This window comes from Artibeus jamaicensis, unplaced genomic scaffold, assembly GCF_021234435.1.
Source record: "Artibeus jamaicensis isolate MK-2021 breed Jamaican fruit bat unplaced genomic scaffold, CSHL_Jam_final scaffold_474, whole genome shotgun sequence".
Classification (NCBI taxonomy): domain Eukaryota; kingdom Metazoa; phylum Chordata; class Mammalia; order Chiroptera; family Phyllostomidae; genus Artibeus; species Artibeus jamaicensis.
The window spans coordinates 42,594,553-42,622,542 of record NW_026522046.1 but is presented as its reverse complement, the minus strand read 5'-3'; the positions used below and the strand labels follow the sequence as shown (position 1 = coordinate 42,622,542).

The 27,990-nt window shown below is 52.3% G+C and overlaps 1 protein-coding gene across 3 annotated transcripts in view; it reads right to left on the bottom strand.

Annotated features, from left to right (window-relative positions):
* Positions 1 to 16,833: 16,833 nt before the first annotated feature.
* PRDM15 (PR/SET domain 15) overlaps positions 16,834 to 27,990 on the bottom strand; it is a 64,227-nt gene continuing 53,070 nt past the window's right edge. For 2 of the 3 annotated variants that reach the window (XM_053657882.1, XM_053657884.1), the window contains 5 exons: positions 27,013 to 27,096; positions 26,458 to 26,633; positions 22,750 to 22,830; positions 21,115 to 21,324; positions 16,834 to 20,203 (listed from right to left, as the gene is read on the bottom strand). In XM_053657882.1, coding sequence (XP_053513857.1) covers positions 19,724 to 20,203; positions 21,115 to 21,324; positions 22,750 to 22,830; positions 26,458 to 26,633; positions 27,013 to 27,096 — 1,031 coding nt within the window. In that variant the 3' untranslated portion in view covers positions 16,834 to 19,723. The remainder of the gene's footprint in view (positions 20,204 to 21,114; positions 21,325 to 22,749; positions 22,831 to 26,457; positions 26,634 to 27,012; positions 27,097 to 27,990) is intronic. The other variant, XM_053657883.1, reaches the window with a different exon arrangement.

Sequence of the window (27,990 nt, the reverse complement as noted above, 5' to 3'; positions counted from 1 at the left end):
AAGTCCGCGTCCTCCGGGCACAGCGCTTCTCAATAGGGGAGGCCTCCGCCGCCCAAGTCCCCGGGTGTGCCCGGCCGCGAGCGGATGTCCCCTTCCCCACCCAGCCACCTATCACCACGCGCCGGCCCCGCGAGCCGGGCGAGGGCCGGAGCTGCCTCTGCGTCCCACAGTGGGGGCCGGACCGACCCTGCAGGCCAAGGCCAAGGCTGGAACGAGGACCCTCCTGGGCGGGATCCCGGCACCCGGCCCTTGGGCGACTTGGCTGGTCCCTGCAGTGGGGGAACAGGGGTCCCTTCCTAGGATGGCAGTGGGGCTTCAAGGAGACAGGGCGCCCGGCGTGTGCTGGGTGAGTACAGTGTCGCGCATCTGTCGCCTCTGGTGGGCGCACTGCTGCGTGAAGCGTAACCCCGTCTCTTCAGGGTCGGGGGCAGCGCGTGCCCGACACTCTACTCCGGAGCGAATGGCTCAAATAGTCTGGGACCGAGCAAGGCCCGGGTCCCGAGTAAAGCCAGCGGCCCTGAGGCCCTCCGGCTTGACCAGCCCACGGTGAAGGGGCGGTGGAGACCAACCTCCGCGCCGCCCACCCCATCCTCTCCTCCGACCCCGCCCGCCCCCACCCCCCAGCCTCTGGCCTCCCCGCCGCGCCAGCTCCCCGCCCCGCCGCCGCTCCTCCGAGCCCTGCCCCCTTCCGCCGGGCAGGTCCTCCCCCCGCCCCGCAGGGAAGCCTTGCTCTCCTCGAAGGACAACTCCTGCTGCAACTCGCAGGGCTGCTTTTGAGAAATTCCTGCATGATTTGAATACTATGTGCTCAAAGAGCATAGCTTGTTCAGGGCTGCGATCCTGCGCTCATTAATTCCGAAGGAGGGACTTGAGAGACAGGGCACCGGACGCACAGTCCCTGGCAAGGGTTTTAGAGCTACGCCTGGGGCTGGGGGAGAAAGGGTGGGGGTAGGCGGCACCGACCCGGTCCTCTAGCTTTCCTCAAGAGAATCTTTAACGCAAACCTCGCTTTTCAGAGATGCCTCTGAATTGTGAGAGAATATTGTGCATTTTTTGCTGTTTTCAGCCCCGTAGTTAGTAAATACTTGGCTATGGCTGCCTCGGGAAACGGATCGGCCAGCCTAGATCTTGTCCCAGGGACAAGAATCCTTATTTCGTCCGAAACCAGGAGACACTGATTTTCTGGGCCCACTCTGGGCCTGCTGACTGTAGCTGATCAGTGAGCTCAGGTGGGGGGGTCCATGTGGGTAACTTTATGTCCTGCCCGATGACCTTGGAAATGGAGCACAGGCTGTCCTGGGTCTCTGATGTGCAGACTCACCCTGCCTGCGGACCTTGGGACTGGTCGGCCTCCAAATTACACGGAGTAAATTCCTTCCAGTAAACACACACACACACACACACACACACACACGCACCCTGTTGGTTCTGAGTCTCTGGAGAACCCTGATTTCACTTAACCCTATTTTCTAAAGCTAGCCAGTCATTCTACTGGCAAAACGGGTACACTCGCCTTTTTGTAGGCTGTTTGTGGTTTATACTTCTTTCTTTCTTTTTAAGCCATTTCTAAGCCACTACAATGAAGGCTGATGACGCTGTTCAGGGTCCAGTGAATACTGGCTTGTCCAGGACAGGAGTCTTCCCTTGTCTGGACAGGTCCCCTGACAACAGCAAGTGGAGAAGCGAGGTTTCCTCTTTTTGCAGCCAAACCGGCTGCGTTAAAAGGATCTTCAAATAAGGCATGTGAAGGTCGGGCTGGCCTCTGGCTCTGCTCAGTGGCAGGGGTTGGGGGGGGTGGTGTGGAGGGATCAGCTTTTACTGCTTCCTCTTCCCACCTCCACCTGAGCCCGGATTGCCCTCCCCCACCCCGCTCCAGGGTGTCCACCTCAAGGGCTGGGAGCCCTGCCTGCCCGCTGTTCTGCCAGCGGGGTCCCTCCTATCGCTGCTCCAGATCTGACATTGCCAGCCAAGACTTCTCTTCCCAAGATGCCTATTTAGAAAGGAATTCTCCGCGGGTACTTCTCACACACACCCCGGTGGCTTTGCCAGGTTCTCAGGGGAGTGGCTCTGCAAGGCGGCCACCTGCCATCTGTGGGCTGAGCCAGGGAACTGCAGGCGGGGAACTGCAGTGGAGGCCGCTGGGGGACCAGGACAGCCCCACAAGTCAGCCAGCCAGCCATACAGTCACTCAACAAATATTTGTGGTGCACAAATATCTCTGTGCCAGGAGCGGCCCTTGTCACAGAGGGCCCCGCCCTCCTGGGCCTCTGGGTCCGAGCCTCAGAAGAAGACAGCAAGGTGCAGCAGCCAGGGCAGCCCAAGGTGTCCCAGTCCTGCTGGCCACCGGTTCTCTCGCTCCCGTTTCCCCGACTGTAGAATGAGGAAGGTGAAACTGAGGCCCCTACTTCACAGAATTGTGGGGTGTAACATAGGAACAAGGTAACCTGTCCTCCGAACAGAGTCTGTGTGTCCGGTGCCCTGCACACGTGTCAGCTCTGAGTGCCTTTCTTCTTTCTGTCTGGGCTGCACTCATGGGCTCTCCGTGATGCACCGACAAAGTCCAATCTGCCATGAATCCCATCTGGTGTGTTTGATGACCGAAGTAGACAAATATAATAATACCAAGTTATATTCAATGAAATAGCAAGCTACAGGCATTTGCATAATGAGACCCATTTTTTGTTAAAATATTATACAATTTGTAAAAGCAAAAGACTGGAAGAAACCTAATCCCCATCACTGGGGCATTGGGTGAATGAGCATAACTCAGGGACATGGGGGAATACTATGCAGTCATGAAAAAGGAGACTGCTATCTCAGTGATCACAGAGTTCCCTGTGAACAGAGCAAGGTGGAGGAAGCACAAATATACACTACCATTTATCCAAGACAGGGGGGATCTAGGAAGGCAGCCAGCTATCTCTATCTGTCCATCTATCTACCTACCTATTATCTATCTATCTGTCTATCTATCTAATCTGCTTCTACTTTAAAAGTAAGCATTGGGAGACTAAGCCAGAGGTATTTTGAAGGATACCTATGGGGATGGAGAGGGGAAGGGCCTGCCTTGTTTCATAGATTTGACTTTGGAGCCATGCAAATATTTTACAGACTTACAAAACAAATTAACTTTTAAAAAGCAGTCCCTAAGTATTGGAAATAAAATAAGACAAAAGAACCAAGAGTATACCCATTGGGTGGCCTGACCCACCAGAGCACAGCTATTCCAATTAGCTTTAAAATGCGGGAATTTGCAAGTCACTCCTAGTGGAAAATACAGTAAGGACAAAAAGAACCACCAAAAAAAGAAAGAAGAGGCTTAGGGCTTTCCCAGTGCTCGTGCTGCAGGAGTTCTTTTCTGGAGATGGGTGCATGTACGCGAGACTCAGACTCTGTCTTTCTCAGTACCACGGGGAATGGAGAGCTGTGTGCGAGAGAATGCTAGTTGAGGGGCTCTGAACTTGGAAGGGAAGCAGCCAACCCAGAATAACTTGCACAATTAATAAAAATGGGTCATGCGGCCATGCTGTGACTTGGCTAGCCGTAATCCAAGTACACATCTGGGGAGAACAGCCCTCTCTTGCTCCTCAGTACCTCCTGCCAATTAATCTTATGTAAACACAAAATCCCCATTTCTACCGAGATCACGTGTGTTGCTTCATGTAGCTTTAGGCCATTCTAAGAACAGAAGGTGAAATATATCATTGAAAGTTACTTAGAGTTTCTTAAAGTTCCAACCGCCTCCTCCACTGGTAAGTTAATTCTCTCCATAAGCAACAAGGAGATTATCAGGGTTTCTTACTTTTTTACTATTAATTTTAAAGTTTAGCAAAATATATTCACTTTTCTGTGGTCATATATCATTTTAAAGTTATGAAACAGGAGGTCCAAGTGACAGATGGAACCAATAAAATAAGTTCTGCAGGAATCAGGGTTTCCACGGTTCTGGTCAGAGTCCTGTTCCGACTCCCCACCCGAGGTCTAGGAGGCGCGGGCCGTGAGGTCGCCCAGCCCACCGCAGCAGGTGGGCAGGTGCCATCCCCCTGTGCCTCCCTATGTAGCATACACAGTCCTAAAGCTGGAGGGAACTCAGGTGAAAGTGACTTTAATTAATGTAATCTTTAAATTAGTTTCAAACACATCTCTGCTTTGTGACTTTGTGACTACTCATCTCATTTGTAATTTAAAGCTTAAACAAACAATGCATTATTTAAATGCTCACTTTTAATTTGTTCAGGGAAAGCTCAATGTTTATTATTAAAGGCTATGGCTCAAATATAAGACCCATCTAGGGGGAAGCAGGAAACCATCAAAGGAATGACTGTAGAATAATGAAAGAAATGCATTCATTTTTGTAAGCCTTTATCCTCAGACCGCCTTTCCTCCAAAGGCTAGTAGGCTTTTCTTTATCCTGTGTGTATGTGAACCCGAGCCTCCCCACTCAGCTGTCCCAGACCCCCCCAGAACGCGATCAACCAGGTGTACCCCACACCCATCAGTCACCACACAGAGGCCTGGCTGGAACATCTACATCCTGGCATTTGGGCACCTGGGGAAGTGGCCGGTGAAGCTCATGGGTTTACTGTACCCAGCCAGCCCTGCCTGTGCCCAAAGAAACTTCCAGACTGGTGGAGATTTGAGGAAAGCCTCCTATGTGAGAGGCAGAAGACACCAGAAAAGGGGCGAACAGGTACTTAAAACTGAAGCCTGACATGAAATCTCAGAGGAACGAGATGAAGTTGGAACAGGGTCTGGGAAGGAAGAAGACTGGAGATTCGGAAAGAACTCAGAAAAGAACACTTGCTAGTCAAAACGAAACACTTTCAACGCCAAGGAGACCTCCCGCAGATCACCACAAAAGGCAAAGAGATAAGAAGTCGAAGGAAAAGCTAAGGTAGTTCACCACCCCACTACCAGGAGCTCCCCAGGAGAGGGAAGATGAGTGGGACACGGGGCTCCCCAGGCTGTTGGAAGCGCTGAGCTGGCCAGGACCAGCGTGTGTGTCACGCCGATGAAGATAAAAATTACTAAGAAGGAAAATGGGGAGGCAGTACAGCACCCCAGCTTCTCACACCCTGGTCTCTCCCCCTGTGGGCACACCTGCCTTGAGTCACTCCCATGATATGATTTCATTTCTCAGGTAAAGACTGAGGAGCAGAATCGCTGAGGTTCTGGTCGGGGAGAGGTGTGTTGACTTCAGATGGCCCTCACGGAAGCTGAACCATTCTGATCTCCCAGCCACACTGGCTATATGTCTACACACAGGCACACATGTGTATCTGTGCACGCACACGTGCACACATGGATAAACACACAAACACATATACATGTGAACACACACCAAAGCGTGCACACGCACATATACACATGTGCACATGCCTGTGTGTACATATATACATGTATGTGTGTGAAAGAGAGACTTTTAAAACACTGGGGACTGCCCTGACTGTGCGGCTCAGTGGGTTGGGTGTTGTCACTCAAAGCAAAAAGTCACTGGTTCAACTCCCCGTCAGGGCACATGTTCGGGTTGCACGTTTGGTCCCCCTTCTGGGCAGGACTGACAGGCAACCGATCAATGTTTCTCTCTCACATCGATGTTTCTCTCCCTCCCTTTCTCCTTCTCTTCTCCTCTCTCTAAAAAATAAATAAATACAATCTTTAAAAATATCTGACACTGAATTACGCCTTTAAGAAGTAACACTAACACAAATGTCACGGTGGTTGCTTGCAGAGGCTTGGGTTCTGTTTTGCAAATCGAAGAGTAAAAAGTCCAATTAACAACATCACATCGTTTTAATGTTTCTACTGGTTCCTTTTCAGCTCGTCACGTGAGCTGTGCATTCTGCACCTGCCCGCTGGGCGCCGGGTCTGTTTGAACGCCTCCTCTCTGAGATGCTGGCCCTTCCACTGAGGTGTCCGTGACAACAGGTAAGAGACACAGCGGAAGACGACAGAGGTGGGCTGTGAGTCAGGGAGCGTGGTCAGGACCCCTGGACCACAGGTGGGAGCCAGGTGTTGTGTACTTACCTGCAAGTCTTTCACCGTCTCGCAGTAAACGGGTAGTCTTTTATGTAATACAGCTGAAAGACTCTAGGCAGGCGCACGAACTCTCTGGCCCGAGCGGCAGCCGTTCTCCCTGAACCTGACCTGAGGACGCACCATGGCTTAGGGAGTGGGCGCTGGCCTGTCGGCAGGTACCCAGTGAAGGTGCCTGTCCCCCTCCGAGCGCCCACCCTCTGCCTGTGCCGCTTGCTGCGGGACCGCCCACGGGTGCCACAGGAAAAACCTCTCCACAGTAAGCAGAAGTCTTTGAAAACTGGTCTAAAGCTATGGAGACACGGAAGCTTTTTTAAAAAGTCCTTCACATATTTTCAATGATTAATTAATTGAATTGTTAATGTTAGTTTGCTCAATTTAAGTGTTAATTTTTAAATGCTAGTTTATAATAACTTATCAATATTGCTTCATAAATTATAACAAAGTACCACACTAATAATGTTAATAATAGAGACAATTATGGAGAGAGGGGCCCGGGCGGGGGGCTCTAAGGAAGTCTGTTCCTTCCCTGCAGTTTTTCTGCAAGCCGGCAACAGCTCTAAAAATGAAGGCTTTTGTTTTGATGGAAGACAATTATCGATTATTTACATATAATATGCATATGAGTATATACAAAATATATTACTTGTATACTATATATATGTATATATAAAATAACTGTCTTTTAATACAAGTAATGTATGTATATGAGGTCTGTATAAAAAAGTCCAGTCATTAATATAAGGAGAATCGTTTGCATGACATCAATGTAACCTGGCAGCTGAGGAGAGTGGACTGGAATGCACATGTGTGAACAAGGATGACTTCACTGTACTAGTCAGTGGGGATGGTACATGCTGTTGAGTGAGCCTGTGTCCGTGTGGCCGTCACAGTCAAAATGATTGAGTGAGTAGAGCAAGGAATCTGCATCAAATTTTGTTTGAGCTTGAACGTTCCTCCGGGGAAACCATCCGGATGACTCAGAAGGCCGCAGCTGTGGGAAACTGGTGATTGGCAGCTTCATCACAACAACACACTCACTCATGCATCACGTCTCGTGCAGAGTTTTTTGGTGAAACATCAAATCACCCAGGTGACTCAGCCCCTCTGCGACTTCTGGCTTTTCCCAAAACTAAAATCACCTTTGAAAGGGAAGAGATTTCAGACCATCGATGACATTCAGGAAAATACAACAGGGCAGCTGATGGTGACTGGGAGAACCATGTGAGGTCCCAAGCTGCCTACTTGAAAGGGGACTGAGGCTTCACTGTCCTGTGTACAGTGATTCTGGTATCTTGTGTCTTCTTCAGCCAATGTCTCCACTTTTCAGTTCCTGGCTGGATACTTCCTGAGAAGCCCTAACTACTTGCAGGGGCCATGGTGCCCTTTAAAGCTGTAGTTTAAGGTGATTTAACCCTCAGCCCATCGGCCCCATTTCCCAGGGTGGTCTCTACAGCATGGGCGGGGTGAGCACCGTGGCCCCTCGGTGCCGGCTTCCCACTCCGGTCTTGGCATCGACAAGGGAAGGCCCCCCAGGGTGGCTAATACCGGCTGGCAGGGGCTCTCCCTGGAGACTCGAACAGGGAGAATGGAGAGCCCCCCATGCTGGGGCTGGGCACAAGAAACTGCAAGTGTTCAGAGACAGGGAGAGAGAGGGAGTGTTGTAATAAAAACCTTAATTTTTCTACGAGAAACAATTCGGCATCAAATCCTGGCCCATGTGCCAACCAATGAAAACCACCAAAAGAACCTCATTACAAGGAAATTCCCAAAACCGGGAGTCAATTTAGAAAGAAAAAGACGAATTCTTCAACTTCTCTAGGGACTCATCTCAGTTTTTCTTTCCTTGGCTACCTGGACTCCAATTAACCAAATGATAAAATTTGACTTATTTGACCCTTTTCCAGAGTAGACTACTACAAAGCGACACATGTTTTCTATTTAAGTCTAAAATCTTCATAAAGTGGCCTTGGGCCGGGTAAGCTCAGTTGGTCAGAGTATTATTCTGACATGCCAAAATTGAGTACTTGTAGGTTTTTAAATTTTATTTACTTACTCTGTCAGTGAGAGGGGAAGGAAGGGAGAAAAAGAGGGAGAGAAACATCAATGTGTGAGAGATCTGATTGCCCCTCGCACACCCCAACCCAGGCATGTGCCCTGACTGGGAACTGAACTGGCGACCTCCCGGTTCACAGACTGGGCTCAATGCATTGAGCCACAGCAGCTGGGGTGGTGTTGAGCATTCGATCCCAGTCAGGGCACATGCCAGAATCAGCCAGTGAACGCATACATAAGTGAAACAACAGACCGGTGTTTGTTCTCTCCCTTTCTCTTCCCTCTCCTCTCTCTTGCTCCCTTCCTCTCTCTTACTGGCAAAGTATTTGCTGCAATACTGCTAATACATGCTCCAAAATTAAACATACATTTATCAGTGAAGTATGGCTTCATGAGAGATTCTTAAAGAATATAATTCATATTTTCCTTAGAAATCTATAAGACATAAAAGCAAATAACAAGCCCACATACAAAGTAAAGAGCTAAGCACAGATGGGAGGAATGTAAATAAAATAAAATTGCAATTAAAAAATGTTAATATAAAATCACAACAATAATTAGCAAATATAAATATTTCAGAAGACATGTCAACCTATCCCCTACGTACTAATGTTAAATACTTATTTACAAAGACAAATTAAATGAATATTAAAGATAAAAATCTATTCTAAAATGCTAATTAAAAATTTTGAACTTGAGGTATGGGTGAGAGTGTTTCGCGTGACTGTGTGCATGAGAGTGTGTGTTTGTATGTGTTTGGACCACATAGAAAAAATATTTTCTTATTTCAGCTGCTGTTTTCCATGAAGAAGCCTTCCCAGTGTTACAGGAAGAACTCAGGCCGAACACTGGAGGAAGCGAAGTGGAACCTTTATTTATGTGCACGGACCCAGAGGAGACAGTCTCCAAATTCTGGGCCCCGAACAGTGGGGAGCAATTGCTTACATAGGGTGAGAGGTGGTCTGTCACTTACAAAGCCCACATACAAAGTAAAGAGCTAAGCACAGATGGGAGGAATTTAAATAAAATAAAATCGCAATTAAAAAATTTTAATATAAAATCACAACAATAATCAGCAAATATAAATATTTCAGAAGACATGTCAACCTATCTTCTGTGGGGGCGACTTCCTCGCAAGTCCCCCCTTGTGCCACGGATGAGAATGAATATGACCGAGATACGACATGATCTGCTTGGGGAGGAGAAGTGAGCTGTGGCCAGTTTCTCAGGGGAGACAAAGGTCAGCAGCAGCCAGTTTCTCCAGGAGAAAAAGGCCCCGAGCGCCCTCTTCCAGGGCCCTTTATTGGGTTGTAATACACAGGAATACAGGGCGTCAAGGATCAAACAGTAGGTAACATTTCAAAGAAATCTGAGGGCTTAGTACGAGTCAGAGTCTGTCAGGAACAGAGTTTTAGGGTTTCTTGCTCAAACCCTTAACATATGAATGAAAGCACTCTTAGCAGAGCAGATTTCACAGGTTTATCAAGAAGTCTTTGTGGTGCCAGATTTTTCCCCAGGGCACTCTCTGGCCAGACAAGGAACTGCACCTCTCCCCATCAGGTATTCGGGCTTAAGAGGATTAGAGCCAGGAAGTGCTTCTCCCAGAGGACATGGGGACTCAGGCTATGTCAAAGCTGGGGGGTGAGAGTCCATTGTTCTTTGTTGCAGCCCCCCACCACGTCCTTCCATGAAGGCCTCCCAAGTGATCCAGTCTGGCTTAGGTTGCCCCCACTGTGAGGGGTCTTACCCATCATTGATTTCTGACCAAGCTTTGGGGGCAGGGAGAGGAAACTGAGGCAGCATTTGCTACCAGAGACAGGCTTTGTCTCCTACAGCTGGCACTCCAGAGGTCATCCCTCGCCCTTAGCCACAAGGGGTCAAGATACAATTCCTAAAACCAAGCAGAGCGGTCTACAGCAGACTGTTAACTTCTGCAAGCAAGAAGCAGCTTACAGAAGCAAAAATCCAAATGTTATCTCTAGCACACAGGGGCAATCGTTATCTCTGGTGCACAGGGACAAGCAAGAAACAAAGGAAAAAAACAAGCCATAAACACGTCATTCCCTGGGTGCTGTGCTATGTCTTACAATAACTGCCAATTTCCTCTAACGCCAGGGACAGAGCCCCCCAGTTCTGAGCGCAGAACTGGGCAGGTTTTGTTACAGACCCTGAGGCCGCAGCCACGTGCTGCCTGATCTCAAAATGTGCCACACACACGTTCTTTCCATTTAGAAATGGGCAAATCAAGGGTATTCTCGCCCTTTCTAATGCAATAGACGAGACCAGGCAGCTCATAGTTCATGAGAAAGAGCCCCAAGCCTCCGACATCAGCACAAAATCAGGAAGGTTCCTAAGAGTTAACCCTTCCAAAAAATCGTGCCTAAAGTCTTTTCTAGCTGTTGTGCCCTGAAAGCCCAGTGCCTCCCTGATTTCTGACATAATCTGAGACCGTCTCAAATGTGTCAGCACAAAAGAAGTTTGTCAACCATAAGTCACCTGAAGTTATGATAAGATATGAAAGACAAATGCCTATAAACTCGTCTTAGATTTCTGGTAAAATGCCTTCCCTCATCCTAATATCAGAAAAAGATCTTCAACAGCATAAAGATGTCAAGGAATTTTTAATCTAGGATGAAGCTACTCATTGAATGGGCATTCAACAGTAAATGCATCCAACTACTGAAAAACCTGTTAGTTTAGATGAGCTACAAACAATAACCATAGAAAAATATACCATTCTCTTAAAAAAATAAAAACCTCTCTACCTTTATTCTAAAAGCTCCAATTTCTGAATCTCTATTTTCCCTGTCTTAACCATAAGTAGTGCACATTCTAAACCTTTCCTAGAAGAACTTCAAATCGAAATATACTTAATTGAAAAAAGTGCTTCTACCAAACCGCACGCAGTTTTCACAGGGCAGCCAGAAGGAAAGCGAGGCTGCGAATGCGGCAGACACGGGTGTCTGTCCTCCGGGAGCCCTTCTGACGTCAGCCTTAATGTCCCTAGTGTAAGACTTCACTGTATGATGCCACAGTGACAAGGTCACAGTCCTGTCAGTTCAGTTCAACTGCACAAGAAGTTACTAGAGACTCACCTGCAAAGATGGAGCAGTTATCTGCCAACCTGTCCACAGAAGCCCTACGTCCTATGGACACGCACAGAATCATCACCTTAATTTCAGATTCAAAAGGAAGAACCCGTTAGAGTATAGGATCACAATCCAAAACACACCAAAGCTTCAGGTGTTCTGTCCTAACTAAATCTGACCACAGAAAAAATATTTTGCATGTGTTACAAGGAAAAAAAATAGCAGTTGACTTACTGTCTTGCGGAAGCTATTGTTTCACAAGATCAAAAACTTTTATTTCCGGAAAACATTCCTGGACAAGACGGGCAAGCCCAAACGTTGTTCCAGGGTGTGTCCTGGGCAGGTGCCTTCGGTTCTCCTTGACCAGCCCCACGGGGCACATCCTCGTGGGTATAAAAGAGCTCCTTCAGCTGGGCCATAGGATGAAGGGTGCGTTCCTTTTTGCAAGGCAGGGCGAATGTGAAAGATGGTTAACTGAGGCAGTGCGCACCGCTTTTGTCTAGCGGAGCACTCTCGTTAGATCAACTTCAGAGGAAGAGAAATGAAAGGCACATGCAGAACATAGTGTCATTTCCCCGCCAGTTATGACTGAAATTGTCCCCACTGGTTCCTGCTCTTCTCGGAGGCTGGACAAGTTCAAATTTTAAATTCCCCCCAAAACCCGATCATCAAAGAAATCAAATTCAAAGTGTATTATATGCTTAGATAGAAAATGCAACCACAGAAATGCACTCTCTTTGTACAAGATCAAGAGACGAAGTTGACTGCGTAAAACCAGTGTAGTATTTACGTGCATCAAACAACAGAGCCTGAGGTTAGCAGCGGGCGGTGTTCCCTTCGCTTCATTTGTCGTACGGGGGCCTGTAAGGCTCTGTTTTGTTGCTCAAAGCAGGAAAGGTCCAAAAGGACCTTCCAGGGCCGTGGTGCATTGTCCCATGAGCCACCCTGTATTCCTGTAGATAGACACAAGCCACCACAGTTATGAGACATGGGAAGTGTTTGTCTGTCAGGTCACAGGAAAGTGACATCATCATTTTCTCCATCCTGGAAAAGTGAGGGCTTTTAAAAGGTTAGCATCTCGGTGATGTTTTGTGAACTGTATCAATAGTCAATAGATTCCAGAAAAGCTCCACATCCTGAAGCCAGGTTCATGGAGATAAAGTGATCTGGAGTTTCTAGGTCCCTAGACTTCAGTCACACACACACACACACACCCTCGACTAGAATATGCACAATAACCCCTGAAAGGCACAGCCCATATGTGGGGCCCCTGAGGCTGAGGGCCCACAACCTGAGAGGTCAGGAGACACAAGCCTATGATCAGCTCTCCTCCACCTGTGCTGTTGTCGTTTTCCACGAGCAGAACAAAAGGAAGTGCCCTCAATGGCCCTACACCAGGGTGCTGCTGGGTGGGGACACTCGGATGACTGTGTGGTGTTGCAAGATGTCTTCCCCTTGCTGCATGAATAACAAAATAAACCATGTCTGGGGAAGTGAACCTGTGTTTCTATTCTTGGCTTGGCGTAATGGCACCAGATCGCAGCCAAGGCTGTAAAAATTTGAGCTGGTCCTAGCTGAAGAAAAAGCTGTCGGGCTCAGCTGCGTCACTGGAGCCCGAATGAGCTGTCTCCCCTCCCCCCACACACCCCAAGGGTGGATGCTCTTGGGGCAGCTGGCCCTGCCAACCCGAGGTGCCGGCGAGCCCCGCAGAGTCAGAAGTCTGACTGCGGCTGGTGGATAATCGGTTAAATTATTTAGACTTTGACGCCACTTGAAGGCAGGGGTGGGGTGGGGGTTGATTACCGCCAGAGTGGGAGGGCTGGGCGATGGGAGCCACACAGGACAGTCAGCTAGGAGCCAGTGAAGGCATTTCATTTTGTTGTTGTTGTTGCTTTTAGGTCTCCGGTCAGAAAAGCAGTCTCCACACTCACTGGCATCACATTTAGATGCTGGCCGTTTGGGGAACGTCCTGACGAATCCTGGTGGGGTGCTCTCCACCAGGAGACTGAGAACATCCCTTCACGTGGCTGTCTACCTTGACGTTCTTTTTCTTTTAAAGATTTTATTTATTTATTTATTTTTAGAGAGAGGGGAAAGAGAGGGAGAGGAACATCAATGTGTACTTGCCTCTTGAGCGCCCCCTACTGGGGACCCGGCCGGCAACCCAGGCATGTGCCCTGACCGGGCATCAAATCAGCGACCCTTTGGTTCTCGGTCAATCCACTGGCACTCAGTCCACTGAGCCACACCAGGTAGGGCAACCTTGTCGGTGTTCTTTTCCTGAAAAAAATTGTCTGGCCCAAGTAGGGGGCTGGCGGCTCCTGAAAAGTCACAGCTTCTCTAAAAGTGCCGACACTCTTCTCCACACAAGGGAAGAGACCCAGCTCCACAAACAGGGCACCACGGATTCACGAAGATGGTGGTGTGTAGGAGCTCCCGGCAGCAAGGCTCCCCGTCAGCTGAGAAAGCCCATGTCATCTCACTAGGAGATGACAGCCACTCAGGACTCGGCAGGGGACCAGCTGAGCTCAAGTCCTAGGAGGCCCTTCCGGAAGCTATCACTCTTCTTACTCTAACCCGAGATGAGCTGGGCATTCAAGGCCGGTTTGTTTCTGTTACAGATGTTTACTGCTGCTTCCATGATGCACCTAAGAGCTGCCAATTGAGTCACACACGTTTCAGCTCTTGGAGGCTAAAGGACCAGAACATCTGACGTCCAAACTACAAAAAAATAACCAAGTGCAGTAAAAGAGATCTTTGCTAGGGACACTGGGGTACTAAGAATATGAGACATGGTAACTGCTGTCGCTGTGGCATTGTTTGGAAACTTCCATTGTTCCTTTATTTCATCCACCAAGACTCCAACAGCCTGGTGTGGGAAGTCCCGGGACAGCAGGGTAGGAAAGACGGCTGCCTGGGTGCCTCACACTAGGTCAGGATTTGCAAAGGTCTTGGGAAGACTTAGAGATTTCAAGTGCTGATTCCAACTGGATTTAACAAATGGGGAGCTTTTTGTTTTCAGTGCTTCAAAGCTTTGGGAGACATGAAGTCTGTTTCTCCCAACACTTAGGAAAAACATTGTTAACACAGATTGACGTCAAAGGTAGCGGGTGCCCTTCCTTTCTGCCGTGCGCCTGAGAGGGACCCACTCTTTTTCCAATTCCCCGAAGCCAGGATCTCAGACTTGAAGTTCTGCCCTTAGACGGCAGCGTGAATATGTCTCACCGCCTCGGTACCGTAAGACGCCAGTTACATGGAAAATACAAACCACACGGAGACGACCTGACGCCGGCTGCCGGGCTGGTCCACAGCCGTTCCCCGGATGAATCCACACGCTGACCCTTCAGTTCACTCACCCCACTCATCCTGGGGACTCATCCTACAGAAATGGAGACTTACGTCCCCCAAAATGTGAATTCACCAGTGTTTGTAGCAGCTTTTATACACAACGGCCCCGAACTGGAAACAACTCAAAAAGCCCTTCAGTGGGGGAGGGGCTCAACAACCTGGGGTACCTCGCACCACAGAGTCCGCACTCAGAGGGAGCAAACAGCTTGGGCAGACCTCGGGGGTGCTCTGCGCAGGGAAAGGAAGCCCACCTTCAAAAACGGCACACTTGGTACGCTGACGAGGGGGCAGACGCACAAACCGACACCGGCGAACTTGTGCGTTTAACGCACACTCACGTGCATACACACTCAGTCCCTCGGCCGGGCTGCTGTCGCAGGTTACCATCGATTGGGTGGCTTATTAAAAATTACCCCAAATGTCTTTCTACACACTTCTGTAGGCTGGAAGTCCAAGATCAAAGTGTCGGCAGATGTCGTGTCTGGTGAAGGCCCGCTTTCCCGCTGCCCTCCCTGGGGGCGGGGGCAGGGAGCTTTCTGGGGTCTCCTTCGGAAGGGCGCTGACCCCATTCATGAGGGCCGCCTACTCACCTGCTAAAGGTCCCATCTTTGTGGGCGAAACTCAGGACAGGAGAGATGCTCTGGAGCCCAGGTCACACTCCAGATTGTCACACGAGGTGGTGACTCAGCAGCGTTCAGGAGGAGCTGGACATCCCTGAGTGAGACAGGCCTCACGTCGCAGGTGCAGAGTGTGTGTGGGTTCTCCACTCTCCCCCTTCCGGGGAAGTGTGCTCGGCTGGGCTCTCTATTAAGACATAGGTAGGCCGCGGGCCTGCAAACCAGAGGGTCACGGTTCAATTCCCAGTCAGGGCACATGCCTGGGTTGCAGGCCAGTTCCCAGCAGGGGACACACCAGAGGCAACCATACATTGATGTTTCTCTCCCTCTCTCCTTCCCCTCTAAAGATGAATAAAATCTCAAAAAAAAAAAAAACCCCAAAAAACGTAGGTGGGCCTATGTGCTGTGGAAAGGACACCTTCCCCCATGTGTTTCCCGCTTTTCAGAGCAACTGTGGGAAGCTGACCCGTCTGTCCACGGGGAGAGCAGGCCGCGTGGCTCCCAGGCAGGTGGGTGTGGAGCAAGGCACTTCAGGTGTCCTCTGGGAACACCCGCCACCTGCCCCCGGGACTGTGGCGTGTGGATGCGAAGCCTCAGCTCCATGGGGAGCGGGGCTGGGCGGGGGTGCTGGGCCCAGCCTGCTCTGTCTGGGCAACTGTGGCCCCATCTGGACAACTGCGCTGGCTGCATCACCCCACGAGTCATCACATCACTGACAGTGCAAAACAAGGACCCCTTTGATATTGATGTGCTGGAGCCAGACACAAAAACTGAGGAGAGGAAGCAGCCAGTGGCCCAGCCACCCCCCTTCTCTGTTGGAACTGGTTTCTAATGCGGGAGAAGGGACAGTGCGTGGGTGGGTGCGGCACATGGCTGCCGGTGGAGTGCGCCGCTCCCTGGAGACCCGACTTCACCAGCAGCACAGGGTGTGGATGAGCCGAGTGGATGAACAGCACCCGCCGCCGCCACTCCCTGTGGAAGCTCCTGAAGGCTGACCGCGTGCGGGAACCACGCAGGCCTGGCTTGCGAGGAGGTGCTCAGTGTGTGGGATGTGGCCAGATCAGCCCCCACCTGATGCTGTGGACAGTATGACTCAAGTGTCTACGGCAACATTTTGAGCTCAAGTCCTTAATAGGTTGGATGAAATTTCAGGTGTCTCATTACTTTAAACTGGCCATCCTAACAAATCAGAGTATACAATATTTGATCCTTAAGGGTTCCTTCCAGACCACCGGCCCAAAGAAGTGCCGGAACTAAGTTTCCCCCTCTGACTACTCCTATTTCCTTGTGCCTATCCTCACTTCTATCATCGCCCGAGGACAGGCTTATCGATTTCAGAGAGAGGGGGAGGGAGAGAAACTCTGATTGATGGCCTCTCGGACGCACCCCGGCCTGGGACCAAACCTGCAAGCTGGGCATGTGCCCGGGCTGGGAATCGAACTGCGGGGAAAGCTTCAGAGACCTCACTGAACATTTCAAGTGATCCAAGCATTGTGCGGGTTCCAGACTGCAGAGAAGTCAAAATGTCATTGCTGGCAACAGGAAATGCAACTGTTCTCGAAATGCACAAAATCAATCAATTACTTGGAAAAGGCAGTTTGAGAGAGGGCCAGTGATTGAAAAACACAGGTCACAGCACCTTTTATTTGTCATTAAACAAACTGATAAGACATGAAATATACCCAACTTCTCCAATCTTATCACCTTTCAAAAGTCACTAACTGCCTCCAGCAGGGAAGCCACGAGCTTTCCACCTTTGGACGTGGTAGCCAGAAAAGAAAACGAGCCAAGTCCGTGAATCTGCCTCCCACGCCCAGATCTTCTACCTCCAAAGCCGTTTCCTGTGGCACCCAGGGAGGTGGCCCCTGGCCCTGAGAACACATCCCAGAGACAGTCCCCTCCTGGCCACGGAGCTCGGACAAACGCAGGCGTCTGAACTGGGGTGCAGCTGGGCAAGCTCCACGTCGCCAGTGGCCCAGAACTGCACAACGTTACGAAGTCACAGGCCCGAAACACATTCTCCTGATTGACTAATTCAGAAAAACCAAGATGGATTCACAGAGCCCGGTGGCCACAGAGGCTTGATCTGGTTTCTTCTCATGGACGCAGCTGCGCACCTGGGCTCAGTTGAAAACGTCAACATTTCCGCCAGCAGACAGGGACAACGGCGCAGAAGAACCCGGAGGCAATGACACGTGGCTGGGCAGGACCCGGTGTTCTTGCTCCCCGGCTTCTCGAACCCAGAGCAGCTGCCTGCAGACAAGAAGTTGACGCCACTTTGCCCGACACAGTCACCCCAAGAAGGCCAAACACATCCACGGGAAACTTGGGAGTAAATTTCATTTTTATTTGGAGTTCTCACTTACTGTAACAAGAAGGATTCTTATGCATCCGTTATTTAAATAAACAGAGGTTGTTCACTGGGCCACATAACGTAAATTAGGTTCCTTAAAAACATTTAATGCATTCTTACTCTTGGCACAAAAACAACTTTTTTAAAAAAATAAAACTGTGATTTAAAAGGCCTTTATTTCATAGGGAAGAAGAATAAAAGATAAATAACGGGTGTTTAATCAATCATGTTTGGATTTTCTTAGTTGGTCATCCACACTTTCTATTCTGCAAATGCAAAAAAGAAATTGTCAGTGATTAAAAACAGACTTCAGGCACCCCTGGCGTTCTGGATGACTCTGCAGACACCTGGCCCCTTCTAGTTGGAGAATGGAGACAATATTTTAGAAAACCTATCACCCCTCACCAAAATCCCTTTGACGAATCTATTATGTAAAAAGCAGTTAATTATATACATAAATAACATAAAAATAATTATCATAAATTAAAAAGTCAAACAATCTCCCACAATTAGTTCATCGGAGGTGAGAGCCGCGAGTGTGTGAACGAGCCGTGTGAGGGACGGGACCTTGGACGCCCCCTTCCCGGGCCGCCTGGGAGAGGGCGCTCCTCGGGTCTCGAAGGCGTGTATTGCACAGAACAAACCCTAGCCCTGCCCTCACATCTTCCACGTTGGAACAAAGTGAAGTGCTGAGAAAATCCTCTTGCATAACAAATCGTCCTTAGCCTGGTTGGCAATGTCAGGTCACTCCGGCCTTGCTCACCCACTACTGACTCGTACTCAGTGTTTCTTCAAGACGGCCTCCCACGTCGTGCGGGGTCGGGGACAAAGAGCAATCAAGGACAAAATAAGGCAAATTTATCATTTCGTTTTAGACGTCGTTAAAAAAAAACATCAGGGGAGTGAAAAAAAATCACACTTCTTTCTGTGTTCCTAGCTGCACAGCAGGCGGCTGGCTCCTGTGTGTTTCAGCCGCACGCGTGTGCGCGCACACACACACACACACACACACACGGCAGCGGCATCCCCAGGGGAGCGGGCTGGCTGTCTCTCGGCACACTCATAGGGGTATCGACACTGCTCCCGGTGAACGAACCTCTGCTGGCGTCGCTGCCCGGGGGACATGGCGGCTCCACCACAGTTCAGGAAAGCGAGGCTTTCCCAGCTTACTCAGCAGTCACGGAAAAGTGGTCTGTAACCACACCGACCTTTGGGATTAAAGTTGAACCAGAAAGAAAGGTGAATTTCCTCCCCGTTCTTCAGTTCAGAGGACTTTGGCGAGTCCCGGTCACAACGAACACATGTGGCGGCAAGGCATCCACGCCGCAGGTGCCACGGAGCGGAGACAGCAAGGCGCCACCTCGCCACACACAACGGTGGGGCCCTGCGCTCCGGGACATTGCGTGGGATGGACATGGACTGACAGTCCTACAGTGCAAATGACTTCAGCACGTTCAAACGTAAAAACGACATGGCCACTACAGAGTCTCCAATACACTAACATGTGCTTGAAATAAAGTTCCTTAAAAAGTGAAAACACGGTCCTGAAAATCAATTCACGAATTAAATTCCTAAGACGCCTTTACGCCCGAGTCAGAACTCCTGTGCCCCTTGCCTGCGACGAGCCTGAGGGCAGTGGAGGGCTGCGGGCTTGCTGGACCATCTGCTCACCCCCGGTTTCCACCTGGAGTTGTGAAACAAAGCCCACTCAACCCGGGTGTCGGAGAAGGGACGCGTGTGACTTGAGCTTCTGCCGGCTCCCTTGCAGAAGCCATCCCGAGGAGAGAGCTGTCACCGTAGCTGGCGTGCCACATGGAAGACTGTCTGCGTTCTGACAGGTAACAGCTCCTGACAGCACAGTGCTTGCCGCTGATGCTCCTGCTTCTCTCGAAGTTTTGCTTCCCCAAGCCCGTGTATGCCAGACCCAGTCTGGCTGGGAAATGCGGGGGGCAGGGCAGGGTACAGCCCTGGCTGACAAGTGGCCTGGCTGAGCCAGCGCCTGCCACCTGCTGGCCCCTACAGCCGGCCTGCCAGGAGTCACTTCCCAAATCAGGCTGGCAGACCATCACAGTTGCTGGGGGATTTGGAGATAATTCTGCAAAAACTAAGTCCACCTCACTTACATTGCAACGTATGATTTTTCTCTGTTTGGTATCCAGCAAACACGTCTGAACCAGAAACAAGGGAACCTGTCTGAGGTTCCCTCTGCGAGTCCTCCAGGTGTCTCAGTAGCTGTACATCTGCTGCTGCTGCTCAGCCTGCACCTGGGGCTGCGCTGCCGGCGCGGGGGCGGCCTGCGGCTGCGGGGCCGGCAGCACATCAGTCTGTGGCACTGCCCGCCACGTGAGTGGGTGCTGGTCACTGAGCTGGTTCCCCAGGGGCGTGATGGAGTTGACCAGGGTGGTCAGGTTGATGAAGTGGGCCACGGACTGCGGGTTCGAAGTTTCCGGCTGGGGGTGCAGCTGGATGTCGTTCTGGCGGTTGTGCAACATGGCGGAGCCACTGACCGTATCAAAGGTCACGGTCAGGATGGAGTTGTCCAGCTGCAGCTGACGTTCCGGGGTGGTGAGGTGTCCAACAGCCACTGGCTGGAGGTTGGTAAACTGGGTTCCGGCTGCTGTGGTGATGGGCGTCATGGTGATGTTGGTCAAGCCGACTGAGCTGGATGGAGTGGTCACGTTTGGGTCACCGAGAGTCACCACCACCTGGAAGAGCCAGAGACAATGTAAAACAGTTAAACAGTCGCTGTGAAATGAAGAGCAACAGACATGGGCGGTGCTATCATGCTGGAGTAATCACATGGCCAAAGGGGAGGGGCAAAGCCCCTCTGGGCAAACAAATCAGGTTAATTTGTCCTGAAACAACAACTCCAGTGAAAACAGAAACAAGGCACAGAGGCCATCACAGAGGCCACTGGGTAGAAATGAGAAACAAACTCTTTCCCTGGCTAGAGGAGGTCAGAGGAAAGCCACAGTGAGAAAGACAGAGCATCGTCTTCACTACACATTCAGTCCTCTGAAGCTCACTGCTCAGGCCCAACTAGAAAGCTGCGGGGCCGATGAGCAACTCTGTAGTGCCAACCGCTGATGAGCCACGAAGAAAGCGGCTTTCTTTCTCATGCACAGGATGGAAGGGCAAGTCAACGCGGATGTCTGCGCAGCATCAGATGCACACTGATGAAAGATTTGGGGGCCCCGAACCAAAGCGATGGCGGCTGAGCCACCGGAAGATTCCATCAGGGGAAGCAGACTGGCAGGCCACGCGTCCTCCCCTTCCTCTGACCCTCCCCGGATAGCTCCTTTCATTTGCAGGCCCGCTGTCCCTGACTGGTCAGCAGATGCAAGGGGACCACGCCCTCCACGAAGGGACACACCTAGGCCACTGACAATCTCCCAGTTCCCAGCCAGAGTGGCTGGCTCTCCTTAACACCCAGAAGGTCATGCTGCCAGTCCCTGTGACAGGTGCGATTTCTGGGTCCCCCCAAGGATGCTGAGGTGGACAATGGGACGTGCGCTGGCGGCACCCGCAGGCATGTCAGGCAGGGAAGGAAGCAGCACCTGCGGTGCGCCCCCGCCCCTCGCCACTGGGCCCTGACTCCAGCACGGGAAGCAGCGACCTGCTGGATGCTCTGTACCGCAGAGTCGGTCTCGTCGCCCACGCCGCCCGTGAACGCGGGCTCCTTCTCTGAGTACTCGCTGAAGGCTGAGTCCTCGGGCACCGGGGGCCCCGCCTCCTCCTCCGGCTTCTGCTTCCTCTTGTGACTCCTCCTGGAGGCCTTCACTGGCTTCCCTTCTGCCAAGCCCTCCTGCTCCAGGCCCAGTTCCGGCTGCAGGGAAAGAAGTGTCAGCACCATGTGGGTCAGTGGGGTCGTGACCCCATGGTGACAGTCCTGGTCCCAGCATGGGCCCCGGACACACTCCGGGGTCAGTGGCGAGGCTCCTGGGTCACCGAGCTGCCACAGGAAACAGAGTGACCACAGCTTATCTGCTTGGTTGCATTTCTAAAGACTGATGGAGTTTCAGGAGTTGTGGTTAAATGGAGCAAAGTACCTACTAGTCATATTTTTAAAAGCTATATTTTGTGCTGAAATATATATAAACACAAATTTTAAAAAACAAAAATTTTAAGCCACTGTTTCAACCCTGACAAGCTCGGCCTGAGGCTGAAAATGTCTCCACATCAGGCTCTCACCCCCCGAATCAATCTTGGATCAAAACGCGTTTCACCACAAGAACTGGACAGTCATCTCCTTTGGGGACAGCAAATGGGGCCCAGCCATGACGGCAATCCCAGATGGTGTCACCCACCACCCACAGTCCTCTGGGAGCTGGGGCACTGTGGCCAGGCTTGTGACCCACACAGGGCTCGTGCAGGGTCACAGCAGCCAGTGGGCAGTGGTGGCCAGCAGGGCACTCCATTCTGGCCATCCAGCCCCCTCCTGGACCTCTGGCGCCATACCACAGGACTCGATCTGATGCAGTGGCAGAGAGACCCGGAGGAAGCCCGCCAGGGCACGGCCATCACTGCATCAGGGCTGCAGTGGCCTCCGGGGCACCGCTGGCCTTGTTGTGCCCACACAGCCCAAGCCAGCGCCCGAGCACCGTGCTGCAAACACCATTGAAATGGTTTCAGGTGATCTCGAAATAGCTTCGAGTGAGACATGCTCTCTTTATAGTAAAAGGAAATTTTTATAAGGATGTTGACTAAAAGTCCCTTTAAAAAGTAAGTTCATCTAATACATTTAAAGTGAGTCTTCTCATCAATCTAATCACGCCAAGTTTTCCTGGAAACCATCAGCGATAGTTAACCTTCAGTGCCAGCTCGGCTGGGCTAGGAGGCCACTTGTCTGGTGCAACTGCAGTCCAGAAGGGGCTGTGAAGGTTCTGCGGGTGAGAGTAACGTTTAAATCGGCGACACTGCGTAAAGCAGACGCCCGCTACATTCAGGGTGGGCCTCATCCAATCAGGTGCAGGCCTCACTGGAACAGACTGTGGTCCCTGGAGGAGGAGGGAACTGCCTCCCTCAGCTTTCAGGCTTCAGCTGTGACATTGACCCTTCTCTGGGTGTCCAGTCTGTCCTCTGGCCTGCACGGTTCAAACTTACCAGCCTCCATATCACAGGAGCTGATTCCTTAAAGTTCTAGAAGCTTACGGAAACTAAAAGGCTCTTGGGGGGGAGACGGAACAAAAAGACAGAGTGTGAGGCTGGAAGTCCCGGGGGACGGCGCCTCCCAGGGCCGCTCTGTGCTCACCTGCACGATGCCGATGGAGGAGGCGTCGATGGTGGTGGTCTCTGGGAGGTGGTCCAGGTCGTCAATCCTCACGGCCAGGACCTGTGGGAGAGTGCAGGGTGGTGAGCTGGGACAACTCTCCGTAGTCCCTCACGGGCGTCCCCGTGTTTCCGAACCAATTCCGCCAGGGACTGACCTTGGAACCTCGCTTCCGGAATCCCACACAGGCCCATACTCCCCTCGTACTGCGTGCCCTCATTGCGAGCACCTGCGATGCTCTTGCGGGTGGAGGGTGTCCCCCGAAACCGTCTAAGCCTCACTTCATGCCCACCCACCAATGCCCGAGCGGGGCACACTGTATTTGCTCCCCTTTTTTTCCCATACTAATGTGTTTTCAGTCAGTAAAATTTCAGTGAATCTTGTTTCAAATCCGTGTCCCACAAGGAATTACCAAAACTGAGATCTTTATGCCTTAAACACTTTACTCTTCAATTCTCCCCATGGGTGGGTACCTTCTCCCCCACCTTCCCTCTGGGAGCCACACTGCCCGGCCCTGAGGGCGCAGACGCCTCACTGTGCTCCCTCCCTCCCACGTGCCCACGTGTCCCTCCCGCCGGTCACCAGGTCCTGCCCTGATTTTCGTCCCTGCTACTGTGATTAGTTAAGTGAATCAAGTCATGCGGGAGGCCATGGAACACGTGAGCAGAGAGAGAATGAACCCTCCAAAAGGGCGCAATGAAGGTGAGCTGCTGACAAAGGGAGACCGGCCGTGGAGGGTGCACGAGACGGGGGACCGCGGCAGTCTGCCCGTAGGGCTCCGCATCCCACCAGCTTCGCAAGTGCCTACATTTCTGCTCAACTAAAGCAAAGATGGAAAGTCACAGACTCCACACTGTGGGTGTGGCCTGCATAAAAAGGACGACGGGGAAGCAGCTTTCGGGTGACAGGCTGGCGCCGTCCCTGACAGGTCAGCGAACAAGGGGGGGCGCGTTTCAGGTGGACGGGAATGCCGACGGCAGCACCCGCATGTCACTGGGGTGCTGTGAGACCGAGGAAAAGCAGCCAGGGGCCACTGACGTGCTTCCTACCACTGCCAGCATGACCACCACCACGACCGCACCTACCACCTTCATCATCAACATCATCATCACCAGGGTCCTAGTCACACAGTCCGGAAACTGATGCCACACAGCAGCAACCACAGACGCGTGCCCTGGCTTTACTCTCGTTAGGAGGTAAGACCGTAAATGGAAACTGTTTCTGCGTGCCTTAGTTTTTAAAATGTAACCTTCACTCAAACCACAACAATCCCAGGCTGAAGCCGTCATACGGCATCGAGTCTAAAAGATCCCGAACACATGGAAGTCGTCCATGCCCAGCACCCGAACCTGAGTCCGCCTCCAGCGGCCCACAGCCCTGAGCCTGCGCGCAGTTGTGGGGCCGGCTGTGAGGCCCACAGACACCAGCACCCAGCTGGCCTCACACCGCAGCAGCGGAGAAACCCTCTCCCCGGGTCTCTGCCGGCCCCACCGTCACCGTCTGCCTGCCTTGTTCTCCGTCGGGTATCGCCTCCTCCCCCATCACCTGTAACTACTTAACGGCCTGCCTACTTCCTTGTTCCCTCTGCTCCCACCCAAGACTGGCACCTCCAGGAGGGCGGGGCTCGCCCTGGTTGGCTGGCCCCACACCGCTCACCACTAGTGGGCGTTGACGATGCGTTCGTCCGCACCAATATAGAATGAAAGGCCAGCGAAACGACCCAGGAGAGCCCAGAGAGGACAGGCTACCGGCTTGAGACCGAAGGGGCCGAGGACGAAGCTGACGAGAGATGAGTCACCGAGGCACTTTCTTTCCCCTTCCTCATCTGCCTGTCGTCCCCTTCCGGAAGCCAGATCTGCCCAGCGAGGAGTGGGTGCTGGGGGCGCACTGCCCCGTCTGAGTCGCGGCCACAAAAGGCAGCCTTGTGGAGCGATCCATTTAGAAGTGATCATTATCCCCGCAGAAGGACTTGGTGGACAGACCCCTGCGGAGCCCCTCTGTGTGTGCCAGGCCTCTCTCCACCCAGCAGCACCCAGTCAGTCAGCAGACGTGGACTCGAACACGCGCGTAACCCCCAGAACAGAGACCCGCAGGCTGAAAAAAGGGCTCTGCCCAACTCCTGGGGTGCCGCTGGAGGCGTCCGCAGCGCCTGCCTGGAGCCCCCCACCCTGGCCACCCCCCCACCCTGGGCCACCCTGAGTGCCGGCACTTTGGCGTCCTGCTCGGGACTGTTTCTCCGGGTGAAAGCAGGGAGAGCTCCGAGGGGACCCCAGCGCCGCGCACCAGAGGATGCGGGCACCTCCAGGGACTGGAGGGCTGGTGACCCTGCCCTGCCGGCATGGGCGCCGAGGACCCTGCACGTATCCCCCACATGCAGCAGACTGTGCTCCTGTGACGGCAAAAGTGGCTAACGTCATTCCGAGGAGTGTGTCCGCATGGAGCAGAGCGTGACCTGTGACCTCACCAGAGGGAGAAAACGCTGTGTGTGCTGTTTCCTTCCTGGCCTCGCCCACCCGTCCCACTAACACTGTCAAGGCGAGTGCTGCAGACACTCGGGTGCGGACGAGGTGCGCTGTGCACACTCGCGCAGCGCATCCTGCTTTTGCTACAACACGCGTCCCACAGGTTTATTCAGAATTCTGTTCACAGAGTCAAGCATGTGGCTAAGCTGACACTGATTCAGCCCACTCCTCGTGCGTGGCATGGAGGCGCCCAGAGGATCATCCCTCACGTCACGCTGCCCCCAGAGGACCCCGACCGCAGAGGGCCTGGCTCGTGCAGCAACATGGTCACTTCGAATCTAAAACCCTCCTGCTCAGCGGGTGGGTGGGGACAGCACTGCTACATCAGCACCTGCGTCTGTGGGATTCAACTCGATGAGTGCTTCTTCCTGCTCCTTCCCCTCGCGTGTTCCCTCTCACAAACCGCCCTACTGCACACGTGGCATTGCGCGCGTTCTTCTCACCGAATGCTGCCCCTCTGCCAGTGAAGGCGGTGCCTGTGAGCAGCAGTGACATCTCCCACGTTCCCAGTCTGCCCTCTGCGTGTTCTTTTAGCTACATCGGTTCCAGGTGTGGTGGTGTTTATGTAGTCAAATCTACTGGTGTTTTTGTTCGAGAGGTCTTTTGTTGCTTTTATGCAGGGTGAGCCTTTCCCTTTCGGTGATCTGAGAGCTATTTACCTGCACGTCCTGCTAGTTTTATTTTTCAGTTTGCTTCTTTTTAAAGCAGGATGAATTATTTAATGTCCTGGACCTTCTTTTAGTACAAGCTTCTAGGCAAGCCAGGTCTTCTTGCCTCTACAATTTCTCCCTCTGGGTCCGCAACGCCACCTGGAGATCGGCCCCCAACACCACCTGGACACTCCCTGTTCTGCACATTTTATTCGTCTCTCCAGAGGGAAGAATGGGGGAAACGGGGCAGGGCTGTACTTCCGTCTTGCAGTAACTCCGGGGACAATTAATTTATAGCCTGAGCAAACGCCAGGCGAGGCTCTTCTGCTCACTTGTTCAGTGCCTCCCTCCTACGTGCCGGCCCTGCGGTCAGAGGGAACGTGAGACCCAGGCCCTGCCTCCGGGAGGTCTGGGTCTGCGAGGGGAGACAGATCCACGAGCCAGGTGGCGGTGTCCGGGGATGGCAGGGGCATGCCCGGGGCAGAGGGCGGGGCGGGGGCGGAGAGAAGGACGCTCACCTCTGGGTGCTTGCGCCGCATGTGTCTGCTCATGGAGGCCCTGGTGGACACTTTGGTCCCGCACAGCTGGCAGCTCTGCGCCTCCACCTTGTCGTGGGTGAGCTGCACGTGCTTCTGCAGCATGTACTCGGTGACGTACTTCTTGTCGCACACGGAGCACGTCCACTGCTTGCCCACTGCACACAGACACGCACACACACACACACACAAGGAGGAAAAGACAAGCACAGGCCATGAGTGAGGCTGTCACAGGCCTGCAGGACAGGCGGGGAGGGTGCCTCCCCCTGCACGTGCTGCCAAGACGGCCCCCCAGGTCAGCCCGAGACAAGTATGACTGGTCTTCTCCCTCCCTGAGTGCGGAGCTGTGTCACTGCTCCAGTGATTGAAAGTCCCAGACCAGACATCTAGAGACTGTATCAGGCTGATGCTTAGGGGGCAGAGGGCTACCACTGAGGCAGGATGGCACCAGACATCCCCCAACAGTCAGACACATTACAGGGCCACACAGCCATCCCCTCCGCCCCCCTGGGACCCACCCTGGCCACACCCCCTCACCTGTGTGGATGAGCTTGTGGGTCTCCATCGTGTTCCTCTCGCTGAAAGTCTTCCCGCACAACTCACACATGAAGTCTTTAATCCCTGCGGGAAAAGGCACACTCACTGTCAGGGGTTTCACAGGGCTGTAACTAGGCATGGCAGGTGTCTGGTCCCTGACATTTGGAGAGGCTGCAGGGGAAGGCGGATTGCCAAGGGTCACAGGCCATGATCGCTCACTTCTAGTCATCGGAAAACTGTGGCTTGGAAAGGCTGCCCTCTGGAGGTGGCGGCAAGGTCCCTTCCTCAGAAAGGGTGGCAGCTGAGTTTCGGCCAGGCCCCCACCGAATGTCAGACACTCTGAATGAGCAGGACCCGAGGCAGGGAGCTTCATTCTGCACTAGCTCACGACAAGGGAAGGCAGACGCCACGTTTGTGGAACTCAGGTGGGTACTGTTAGGTGCCTATCAGCTCCGACCTAGATCCCAGAGCTCCCATTGGCCCTCAGTCTGGGCCGATGATCCCAGTTGGTGAGCACACGGAACCAAGGCAGAAAGGCTCCCACCAGAAATGTCACTCCGGGAAGTCCCCAGGCAGGTAAGCCTCCTTCTGTTCTCACGTCTATCTCAACTCCCTCTTACGTACAAAATTACCCATGTGTGAGTGTTTTATAAACAATGGGCGCGTATTTGATGTTGCACAGGCTGCTTTTCAATGCAGCCTGTTGTACCATGAACTCTATGCAGACTAACAGCATCTCATCACTTTTAGCGGATGCATTCTTTTTTAGCCATTGCCCTAATGATAGACACTTAAGACGTCCCAGGATCTGAAATCAGTTTGTTTACACCTCTGGACCCCTGTGTGATCACTTCCGGGCACACATTCCCGCAGAGCAACGGCTGAGAGGGGCAAGGGCCCTGCAGAACTGGCAGGTGTCGCCAAACTTGCACTGGCGAGTAGGCAGCGGCCTACTCTAGTGCACACACGCAATGACAC